General features: G+C 39.6%; 1 protein-coding gene across 12 annotated transcripts in view; it reads right to left on the bottom strand.

Moving 5' to 3' along the window:
* Positions 1–1,566: 1,566 nt before the first annotated feature.
* CD44 (CD44 molecule (IN blood group)) overlaps positions 1,567–12,348 on the bottom strand; it is a 47,137-nt gene continuing 36,355 nt past the window's right edge. For 8 of the 12 annotated variants that reach the window (XM_085062678.1, XM_085062676.1, XM_085062674.1 and 5 more), the window contains 5 exons: positions 12,073–12,303; positions 11,006–11,191; positions 7,869–8,009; positions 6,925–7,003; positions 1,567–4,922 (listed from right to left, as the gene is read on the bottom strand). In XM_085062678.1, the coding sequence (XP_084918804.1) occupies positions 4,706–4,922; positions 6,925–7,003; positions 7,869–8,009; positions 11,006–11,191; positions 12,073–12,303 (854 nt within the window). In that variant the 3' untranslated portion in view covers positions 1,567–4,705. The remainder of the gene's footprint in view (positions 4,923–6,924; positions 7,004–7,868; positions 8,010–11,005; positions 11,192–12,072; positions 12,304–12,348) is intronic. The other 4 variants (XM_085062677.1, XM_085062682.1, XM_085062681.1 and 1 more) reach the window with 4 other exon arrangements.

Here is a 12,348-nt window from a genome sequence, read left to right on the forward strand (position 1 = left end):
TATATAAAGCTTTCACTGCCTCTGCTTTACCTGCACTTTAACAATAATCAACCGTCTTGAGGTCAGAAGAGCTTCTTTGATGGTGGATTCTCTTCTTCAGTTTCAGCTTTTAAAAAAATCATGCAGCAGCTCATTTGAGCTATGTGAAGATCTGTATGTCTTGCACTTTCAAAACAGGAAGATAAGCAAGAAGCAAAATTGTCCTGTCCTGCTGTAAGAGGAGTCAGGGAGGATTCTTTATGATAGATTTCTCAGACGAATGTAACGTTGGTGGTTCCAACCAGAGTGGGATAGAAAAGAGAGCAGGGAGGGGAAAAGAGAGATGGAGAGAGTAACTGCTGTTATGTGCTAAGGCTACTGCCACAGGCCAATTTTCAGGCATTTTTTCCCAGGCAACTTTAACACCTGGCATGTGTTAGGGTTTCAGCACATGTACAGCCCCTGTAGTAATTTTTCACCTCATGCATAGTATGTGTCAAGGCATAAATAAAAATCAAATTGGTTTCTCTCATAAATGTTTTCGGAATCATGCCTTTACTAACCTTACTCCAAACAGGTGAGAAAGGGAGGGCAAAAAGTGCAGTCTCTGTGCTGTACAGAGGACACTATCACTCATCTTGGCTAAATTTGCCTCTCACTGCTCATGGTCACAGCTGCTTGCCCCCAGCATGGTGTTGGTGGATGGCACATGCAGCATGGCATAGCAAAAATGAGCAATAAGCTACTAGGGGAAAATTCAAAATCAGTTTGAAAGCGAGATGGTGAATGAGGATGACTTGGAGGTGTGGGAGGTTCACAGGAAAAGGCTTTTTTCCTTCTCAGAGTTGTGAAACGTTTGAGTGCCGAAGTCCTGGGGGTGCTGAAGGTACTTTCCCAGTAGCAGCACAGAAATTTCACTTTCCCTTTACAACCTTTCCCAGAAATTGTGCTTTCCCTCCATCTCTAATCCCCTGGAGCTCCACCACCAACACACCTTTGCACAATTCTTTCCACCCTTAAGGAATTTTGTCACCCACTCCCACACAGGTGGAACCACACCCCAAGCCCTTTTCCTGCCACCTTTTCTCCTTTTACCCTCCACAGTTAAGAACTAGTCAGAACCTGTGGTTACCAAAAGGGCTGGTGTTTGACTAATCAGAGCTCTTGCAGACTCAAAAGGAATCAGACCCTTGAATTGTTTAATAAAGACTAAGAAATAATTATTGTCTAGTGGCCTAATATAGCTTAAAATAAAACCATCAACTGCTGACTTTAAAAATGCCCTGGTGTCTGTGTATGCTGAGGCAGAACAGACTTGTCAGAGGATTTATTTCCTTCATCTACAGAAAGAATAATCAAGGTCAGCCCTTACCAGAATGATATGTGCTAAAGAGACACTTGGCAATTGTCTCCTAAAAATATTCCAGGCAATGTGCTTCAAACTAATTAGTACAGAGGCTGTTGCTGTTGATAAGGGACACACAAAAAACATCCCTATCATGTGAAAAACTTCAAAACTACAATTTTGGAACGGGCGTTGTGGAAATGGTTTTTAACATCCACAAAGGTAGACATGACAGCCACACATCCTTTCTCTGCTTTAATCAAACATTCCTTTTCAGATCTTCAAGAAAATACAGATGAAACAATCAGCTTGCATTGCTTCATGAAAATACTACATTCCCATAAAACACACAATTTCCCTCTTAAATATGCTTGCTGCTTTAGACAGCATCTCCAATGGTCTGGGTCACATTTATTTGAAATTTTTCAAGACAAAGGAGTAACACATGCTGATCGCAGGGTGTGACCTCCTTAGCATTTTTAGCAGATCCTCATCCTTCCTAGGCACCAAGGATAGACCAAGACAAAGTTTGTCTGCCAGCACCCTGAAGGAAGGGCTGGATCTTGCTGGGTGCTGAGATTTCCAAATGCTGTTGGTTCAGTGAGCCAGGAATGGTCAACAAGATCTTACTGGGTTGATCTTGTATTGAACCAAGTTGTTGTCTCCTTCTGGGGCAAAGCTGAGCTCATCACCAACTCCCACAGCATCTGTGGAGCCTCTGGGAGGCTGGCAGAGCAGACAAGGTCACACAGCATCCACCTCAGCCCGGCTTGGGATTTTCGAGCAGAAAACATGATCACAGCACTCAACATGACAATCCTGCTGAAAACTTCTCTCCCACCAATAGCTGGTCTTACATTTTATCCTCTGTGTGGAATCAGGTTTATTTTGGAAGCTCATTTTAAAGTCTGATGTGTTTTTAGCAATAATATTTCTAGTTACAATTTAGAGACGATATTTTCTTTCATTCTGATTAATCTGTTAAATAAATATGCAAATATATCAAGTGCTCTATATAAAAATACATACACACAACAAACAACCCCTCATAATAGCAAGATTAATAAAAATATGTACTATATTACACATATGAAATGGCCATCTAGTTTTGAAACTATAATGAAACAATTACATGTGAGTCACAGGACATAATCTAAAAAGAATCAGCATATATAAAATAATGGCATTGCCTCTTGAGCATCTCCCATTTAAAAATATATAAAGAACCCAACCAGTGTTGTCTGTGTTTTTATAGCTACTGAATATAAGATAAATAAGGAAGAAGTTTGTGGATTTCTTCATTCAACATCTGAGTAGGGAGATGAATGACAAGCCAGAGATTATTTGGCTTTTTAAAAGAGAAATTTAGCCTCCAACACAACGAAATATGTCCTTTTCACTGAGACCTATATTCAGTTAGGATTTAAAGAGAGGAGTAATTCTTACTCTGGATCTCCATACTTAGTGGAATGAGTACCTAACACCAGTTTAAACACAGCCTTCAACAGTTCATTTTGATTTATAATGACAAATAGAAAAGCTTGCTTAGAAGCGTTAAACGAAAATCAATGCACTGTACATAGATGAAATATCTGACCTACATAAAGTCAGTCAACATCCTATGTGTATTTTAAAGTATCACCTCGTCTTGGACTTTTTGCCCAGGTGTAAGTTGCCCTGAGGAGATCTGCCAGCAGATACCAGAGCACTTGAGCATTGCCATGAAGCACATGGGAAACTGCTGGAGGGCTGTGACTCAGAAATATAATCACCAGTCTTGTGCTTTATGTTCCAGTGAAGATCAGTGCGAGCTGAAGTCAGTATTTAGCCAGCTGAATACTCATCCTCCAAACTGCTTCCGATGGAGAACATGAAATAACATACTTCAGCAGAACAGTTTCACAGACAAGGGCTATGGCCAGTGAACAGAACCCTTGACTATCCCTGCTACAGACCATCCACAGCCCACAGCTGACAGAACAATGAATTTTCTTGCATTTCCTGGGGGCAGTCCAATTAGAAGTTATCATTCTCCCTTCATTCCAATATGCTTTCCTAAAAATGGCACAGACCACTGGTAGTAAATAATTCTTTTTCCTGACAATTCATATCAATATAATGCACAGCATCATAGCTTAATACAAATACTTTACGTAACAGACACAGAAGGACATAACAAAAGCATGTAACAATGCAGCTCAGCTACTCTACTATATTACATGGCTGGGAGAGTTTCCTTTCATTTGCTTTGATCTTTTCTGTAGAATTTGAACTTCTGGTACCAATAAGCAAGTGATTTTCCTTTTGGTGTTTTTAAAAAGCAGATGGAAAAAATGTAGATGAAATAGAATTCTGAGGAAATGAGCGAGATCATAGAAAAGCAACTTTTAAAATATCAGCAATCTGGTATAATACAATAGTTATAGGGGAAAAATATTTTAATAGGCTCAGCATCTCCTAAGTAAAATGGAGCAGAATATAGAGACCTTTTCTTCAGGAACAAAATACTGTCAGCTTCCCTAGTGATCTCAATTCTTGATTTGTGCATATGTAATAGAGCTGGGGTCATTTTGTTTTACTCATTATCCTAACTAGCAGACTCATTAAAAACATGCACAAACTTGAACCAATCAATGAGGGAGGCACAAGAGCAATGAACATCTCAAAAACTCAAGGATAATTGTACAGATTCCTAGGATAATAAAATACAGAAGTTTATTATGTATCAGCTCATGTTTTCATCTTTTTATGTCCCCTCTCAAGAAGACTTGCTGTATGCCCACAGAAATTTAAAAATAGACATAAATAAATTTTGTCCTTCTGGGTTTCCCTCACTGCAGATCAAGCCATACATAATTATAAAATGTCACTTTTTACTTATACTGGCAGCACCCACTGCTCTTCTTTGCTGGAAGGCATTTCTGAAGGATCCTGATATTTCAGACATTGTAGAAGATGCCTTTTGGGTTTAAACTTGATTTTTTTACTCCTGACATTTTTCTTCACTTGCTTCTGTACCACGGCATATTTAGTACCTTAAATATCTGTAAGATGGAGTGTGTGATACTTCTTTAGCTCCACACAGCGAAGACCTTCCATCTGGGGAAAAATGATGTAAACTTTTATGCCTCCTAACATCCAGGACACAGTGAGTCCTCTGTGCAGGGACTGGGAACTGAAAGCATTATGCGACTCTTGCGGGTGTATTTCAGAAAGCACATGTCAATTTTTAACTCAGGCATCATTGCAAAGTGATTAAAAAGAAAGAACTTATGTTTATGTTCAAAAGACATCAGTAGCACAGTGCATCTGTGAATTCCTGTTCAAGTTCCACACGATTTTGATTTCCCCAGCCCTGATCTGCTTGGCAGTGTGGTACCACTACACTCCAGTCTTCATGTCAAGCTCGTGATGGTTTTGTGTTTCATTAACAGTCAGGAATGTGTCACATGCTTGTGTTCGGTCATTTGACTGTTCTTTATGAACCAAGTGCACCATTTCTTGTGATTTGCTGACATCTCCATTTAATTCACTTGTCTTCCTGTCCTCCACTGCCCCTTTGCCATTGTTAATCACCAGCTTTTTCTTCTGCCCACATCTAGAAAGAAATAAAAATAAAATACTATAAATAGAGACAAACAAAAATAATAATAAAAAAATTGGAAGTCAATATTTAGGAAAAAGTGATTGGAAATTAAACTTGTGTCTGACAGCGCAGACTTACACCATTCAAAGTGTAAAGTTTCTCCATATTGTGCGTTTTTTATTTTTGAAAGCATCCACCATTATATGCATAAAACTTGTCAGAAGCTCACTTACCCAATTTATATCTACTGTTACTACATATAGCTATAACATTCATTACTGAATGCTACAATTTTTTTTTTTCTATCATTTCAATATATTCACATTCATGAATTTTGTAAATACCCCAGTATAAGGACAACTTCTAAATCCAGGCTTGGGAACAGAGCTTTGAAAATGCACAAAATCCTGAGTGAGCAGAAAATCTGGATCAAGCTCTCACCTCATTACACAAGACAACTCTTATTTCCTTTCTATTAGCATGTCAAGCCTAGAAGCCAACCAACTATAAGGAAATAGGGAGAACAACTCTTGCTGCTGTCTGCAGCACAGCTCCTTGTGATGTCCAGCTAGAAAACAAGTTCTGTGCTTTTCAAGTTACCCTCACTGCAGTGCTGCCCAGTAAACTTTATGTGTAGCTCTGAATTAAAACACACACACACTCTGTTTTAAAAGAGTCACCAGCCCAAAGCTGATGCACACTGATTATTGAGGGCTGGGTATCCCTCAGTGTAGTAAAAAAGCAGTACTTACACAGCAGTCAGATTTGCTGTTAAGATGACTCTCAGGCTACACAGTGCTGGACATCCTACTTGTCCTCAAACAGCCTTGTGTAAACTGAATATGCAAAGCACAGCATGCCTGAGAGGGACAATGTGTCTGATGTTGGACTTTTAAGTGCTTTCTTATAAAGGAAGCGTATTTTGCCTGAATGACTAATTTGGCTGTCCAATTATACTATTATGCTTCTGAAATGCTATTCTTTTATGCCTACTGACTCACAGATGAGGGTTATTTTATCTGAAGTAGCTCAGTTCACTGTGCTAATGTTACATACACCCTTGGGAATGATTTCCTGCTCTGCAGCCATAAAATGCTGAAAGAGGCCAGCAAGGAGCTGTGGAGCTCCTCAGCCCTTTAAAAGAGCAGCTCAGAGTACTCTGCAACCAACAGACTAGGAAAAAATGTGCTCACTGCTTCCTGAACAAAAATCTCCACATATTATATGGTCATTCTGATAAAAAAGAGTTAAAATTTAACATTCAAGTAGCAAATAATTGCTCTGTTAAAAAGCTGAATTTTAACATTCAAGTAGCAAAAAACTGATGAAGACAATTGGGAAGCAACCTCAGAACAGCCCCCAGAGAAAAGAAAGAGGTAACAACATTATATAGGCTAGGTTTTTTCAAATTTCCTGTCTAACTTTGCACAGACCAATGCATTACTTTCCATTCCTCAGCTTCTTCATCTGTAAACTGGAGTAAATAAAGCTATTGAGAGCTCTGAGAGCCATGTTAGCACATATCCTTGTGAGTGGCAGCTGTGATAGTGCCTCTTGTTGGGAAGGACCAGATTAACAGATTATCACAGAATCGCTGTGATTGTCCAGGACAGCTTTCACCCTGTACACAGACAATGCTGGTAATGGTAAAGGATTATTCCTAGCTCATCCTAGGGTTGCTGCTATGTTCATCTCACAGCTTTCACTCTCAGTGAACAGGATTTTGCCATTGATAACTAATAGAAAGAGAATAATTTTCTGTGATCCATTTACAGGTAATTTCCATTTACAAGACCAAATGGTTTATATAGCTGCTGACTTCATGTGAGTGATTCTGTGTGAGTGTGAAGGCTGATGTGTGACCTGTGCAGGACGTGGTTCTGTGCATCCTGTGCTTCACAAAGGATGCTCTTTCCTGGCTTTTGCTGCTCTGCTCTCTGACCAAGCTTTGGAGGCTGTCAATGAACAAAACAGGAGGGCAATGTGTTTTGGAAATGCAGAGGTGTGGCCTTACCTCCTGCGACTGTTGACAGCAATGCACACGCCCAGGATCAGTGCAAGTGCCACGAGAGCTGCAACGATGATCAGCCAGTCTGCAGGGAGAGAGGAGGGAGGGGAAGAGAGCTGAATGTATCTCATGTGGTTTTGCCATTTCACAGAACTGCTAGAACTCAATCTCTTCTACTTCTTTTGAACTGTCACACTTTCTTTTCCTAGTTTACACAAATGTTTGTTTTTACAAAGTCTTTCTGTTCCAATCAAATACATTTTCATCATTCAGCTCTACACAGGCCAGCTCAGATTAAATACACCATCACTGTTGTCACCTATGAGCACTTTGGTGGGCACAAAAGGCTCCTCAAAAGGTGCTTCAAAGGTCACCTTCCCAAAATTTTCTGTGTGCTCTTTTCCATTTTTTTCCCATGTGACTAATGCAATGCCTTGAACTGAACAAAACTTCAGCTCTGGACTTGCTAGGCCTAGGCAGAGTGGGTTAATTACTTTCTCTGTTTTAAAAATTACTTTACCACTAGTAAGTCCCAGAATATATTTGCATTCTTTTGCAGCTGTATCATGGTGTTGGCTTCTTTATATTCTGTTTTAATCTGCAAGCTCTATTCTGGACAGTTTGTCTCAGGTCTTATTTTCACTGAACATTCTCATGAATATGATACTTTATATATATCTTTACCAAGCTTTGCCTGATTTCATATCAATTTAATAAAGTTATTTGAATCTTAATCCAAATGCATTGTTTCTTTCATTTTAATATTGCTGAAAAATTATATGACTTAAAATATGCTCCATTCTTCAGACTGCCAGTGAAATGCTGAATATTATCTGATTCAGAACAAAGCCTAAACAACTGTATTTGATCTTCATTTTTATCTCTCACTTCAGTTCATATGAATACAGTTCTGCACTTAGAATTTAAAACATCTGACTTCAAAAACCCACCTGGTACACGGGCAGACCTTGGCTGTGTCTCTTTTGTTGTTGTGGTAGTCTCTCCAGGGGAAGCAGTGGATTCATCCTGTCCCTTGTGTGGTCCTTGGCTATCATCTATTCCTTGGTCACCATCTACACTAGAGGTAGAGCCTAAAGAACAAAAACCCCATCCATTAGGCCAAATACACTTGGTGAATATTAACAGCAAGGCACAAAGACTGTGATTTTCCTAGTTTAAAAATCATGCCCTATAAAGTTCACGCTGAACCAATTAATGTGTTTATACTGAAAACTATTACACAGACTTTAAGCATCACACTCATGTGAACTATTGCAAGCTTTAGTATTTTGAGAAGCAAAACTCATGGCTTTCCCCTCTTGTCTCCCTCATATGTTTCAATTCTGTTCCAACACAGGATAAAACTGAACATCTAAAACTCTAATGCTCTCATAAAATAGACCAACAGTTCTCTGAATGGTTATGACTTTGACAGATATAGAGTGGGATTCAAATTTTTTTTCCTAATAGAAGAAAATGTCCTCTGCAAATTTAGATGTGGATCCTCTTGTCCTTTTTAATAAATTATGTAATTTGGTTCTAAGATGGTATTAGATCTTAAATCAGTCTCTAGTATTTTCTGTGCTGGCCATACTGCTTAAAATTTTATGCAATTACATTTTTGGCCCACACTATTGCTATAAGGGTTTCCCAAGTCTAAAATTATCAGCAGACTATAGATACTGTAATTTCATTTGGGACTACTACCTCATTATCACTACAAAAAATATATTACAGATCTCCACCTCTCTGAATTCTTCCAGACTCTAAGTAATTAAACACAAACACTAATCAGCTGAAAGTCCTTTTTCTTTAGCACACATTACAACTCCTGTCCAGCATTTCTGATCTCATTTCCTAGTAACACCTGCCAAATGCAAAACTGAGAAGCATATTTTATCCCCTCTGTGAAGCACAGCCAGCAAGCAGTTAAATGAATTTTCCAGATGTTTTTATTATTTTTTACTAAGAAACTAATTGGCTGGTGGATTGTTTGGTTCTAACTCACAACAAAGGACAGAGCACAAACTCAGCAATGAAGAGTCCTGACCTCACACCAAAGAAAGCTGACCAAGAGGGACTCACTAAGCTGTCTACCCTACATCTCGGCAATTTTAAGGTGCTTTATATCATCTTTGAAAAATGCCAGAGCTTTTCCTCCACAAAACCCCTTAGAAAGGCATTCAGACATTTATTAAAATTTGTGTGCTTAGAATCCTGCTGCATTTGCTGCTCCCCTGAGCACTGAGAAGAAGAAGAAGGGTTCAGGTTCAGCCCCATCCCTGGCTGCTCTGGCTCTGGGGAGGTCCTTGCAAATGGCAGAGAGAGATCCTCTAAAGCTCTCTGCATTTCATTTTATACTAGATTTTTTTTCTAGTAACATACTAGATTTTTTTTCTTTATGAACAGTTATTTTTGTGTTCCTTCAGTGGACTGAGTAGTTATTCTATGGACACTTGGACATTTAGTGTGATGTCTGACCACAGCTTCAACACTGCTGTAGAAAAAGGCAAGTGGAACAAAGTGGCACAGTAGATCAAACCATTCATTTGATCAGAGAAGGCCTTTAATATATTCATTAATCTTTTCCATTCTATTTCACCTGTATGGGGCAACACTACAAATGAACTAACCCTTCAACAAATAAACTTTCTGATGGCAATGGTAGTGTCTTAGTAATTCCCTTGTACTGTGTTCTTAAAAAGCACCAAGAGAAGGTAAATGAAAAGGGAAGAGTTTTGAGAAAATGGCCTTCTGAGCCTTTTTCCAGGGCACTGACAATGCAAAGATTCAAAGCAGATATTCACACTGAAAAGGATTCAAACCAGTTCTTACAGGTTTTATGTGCTCAAAACAGAAAGGTAGCAAACATTTTTTCGTAGTGTGTAATGTCTGCACATAAAATTAAGGAGGCAGCTTAGATTAATTAAGTGAATAGGGCCTGTGAAATGCAAGAAATGAGTTTTAGTAGGAAGACATAATTAAAAACAGATTTAGCTTTCCAAAAAAATTCTATCAAATGTATATATTGCATTTATAGTACTATGCCTATGTCAAAATACTATAACCAGGCAATTTCATTAGAGTTGAATTTGCTGGTTTGCACAAAATTCTTGAAGAAACATTTAGGCCAAGTTCTACCTCACAATATATGAATTAATATTAATGAATTATTAGGAGAATTATCTTTCGGGGGTTTTCTGTATAATACTGTAAAAATATAGGTACATAATCTTGTTTATGTGCAAAGAATATCCACAGAGCATTGGCCAAATTCCACTCTGGAATGGTTCCACTAACTTCCAAGAAAGTTGCATGAAAATAGTGTCTGGATTAGCTGAATTTGGAAAAAACCCCTTACTGTTAGGATGGTTATTTGTATGGAAACTACATTTGGAAATAAGGAAAAGTCCCTTCATTTCCCGTATCACTGGCATGTGACTACACATAAAAAACATACCAAAGGCAATATGTGGCATAATAAGCAAACACTGTTACTGTTAACTGCACTAACTTCATCAGAAGATTAACCCTTTGAAAATCAGAGTTGTTCACAAATGAAATGTCAGTTACAGCCCAGTAGCATAGCTACAATGAATCACTGGCAAGACACCAACAGCACAGGTACCTAGGAAAGAAAGGTATCACAGAGAATTACCTTTTTTTTGTACATATTCAAATAAGGTACAGGGGTTACAGATGGGGAAAAAGTGACAGATAATTAAGGGTTACACAGCTATCATTTGTGCTCAGCAAAAAAAGAAAGACAAAATGCTATCACAAATGTATGGGCATGAGCAGAAAGTTCACACTTCTTCACTTCAATAGTTGTGTTACCGCACGCTGATAACAGAATATGAGAAAAGTTTATTTGCAAAATACTATTTTCAGCCTTTTAGCAAATGCTTCTACTGGAAAGAGATACCCTTCATGACATCAACATGATGGTAACAAAATCCAAAAAGGAAATCACAATACGATAACCATTTACAATAATGCTTAGTATACATTTCTGGACAATAGCAATTGTCCACAATAACAACTTACAGATGGATAAATGAAAATGGTTATAATTAATTGTTCTTACTGGTAGGAAGAGGAGTCTGAAAGGGAACAAAACGGTCTTCAATGTCTGAAAAATCTCCAGGTATCCCGTGAACGTGGGAACCATCTGTGGCGTTTGCTTGTTCATCTTCCCTTCCAGGTGCAGTGACAGGTGCCAATGGCTCCATGGTTGCTTCCTCTTGCTCAGCATCATCCACGGACTCTACGACTGCCATGATGGTGGCATCATCAGGGAACACTCACAAAACCACCACCCACATCATTTCCTGGGCCACAGCAAGCCAGAAAGCACCTCCACCTTCCTCAGGCAAAGCACAGAAGGACGAGAGAAGACATGAAGGCCTCCCCTTCTTCTTCCCCACTGTCACTGGCTTCTGAGAGACCCTTCAGCTCCACAGCTATGCTCAGCATGTTGGAGCGAGATGTTGGTGACATATACAGATCCCAGTGACAGATGGAGAGGGGAGACCTCCAGAAGAAGAGACTGTGGCAGCAACAACCTGGCCCTGCAACTCAGGAGGAAGCAGCCTCACCTGTGTCAGCCTTGCTGGCAATCCACAGGTGAGCAGAAGTAAGAAACTGATGGCAGAATTTAAGGGATGATATTCTATGATTGCCCTGCCTTCACCACTGGGACAGCAGTCCCCAGTGATGGTGCTGCTGCTGAGTCACAGGAGCAAGTCATCAGAATAACCTCCCAGACCACCTCCACCACACCAATCATGGTGCCAAAGCATATCCAGCCTCATCCCACTGATGCACAAGAAAGAAGATGAGGCTGGGGATTCGGAATCACCAAAGTGCTCATCTCACAGAACAGTTAGGAGGTCACCCAAAAACATGCTTCAGCAAAGGACAGAAACCACCAAGGGTACCAGCAAGGAGGCCCCTATGCCTTAGGAGTTTAACTCCACAGATCCTACGACAGATTTTTCACTGCAAGTACACACTAAAAATGAAGATCCCCAGGTTGAGAAAGACAGTGAAAGGAATCAACATCAGAAGAAATAATGTCTCATTTCACACCAGACATGAGAAATGAGTGTAATCCATTATTCTTACTGCTACCCATGAGAGCAGAGTCATTACCAGTTTTGGTCACAGTTGCTGTGGTCCTGTGGAGGATCTCATCCCTGGGGCCATCCGTGGGATTTATGATGCCTTCAGTGCCCTGTCCTGGTTCATCATCTGAAGGCAGAGGTGGCTGAGTTGTCTCTTTGTGGTGAGCACCATCAGGAGAGGAAACAGCTGTTACAAGGTGAGGTGCCCACACTTCCTGGGTCATATCTTCTGGTGCCAGAACAGCAGTGGAGGCTGTGACTGTTGTGATGATGGCTAAGTTAACTTCAAAACATCTTAAAAACC

This window comes from Lichenostomus cassidix, chromosome 5, assembly GCF_008360975.1.
Source record: "Lichenostomus cassidix isolate B80296 chromosome 5, HeHo_3.0, whole genome shotgun sequence".
Lineage (NCBI taxonomy): Eukaryota > Metazoa > Chordata > Aves > Passeriformes > Meliphagidae > Lichenostomus > Lichenostomus cassidix.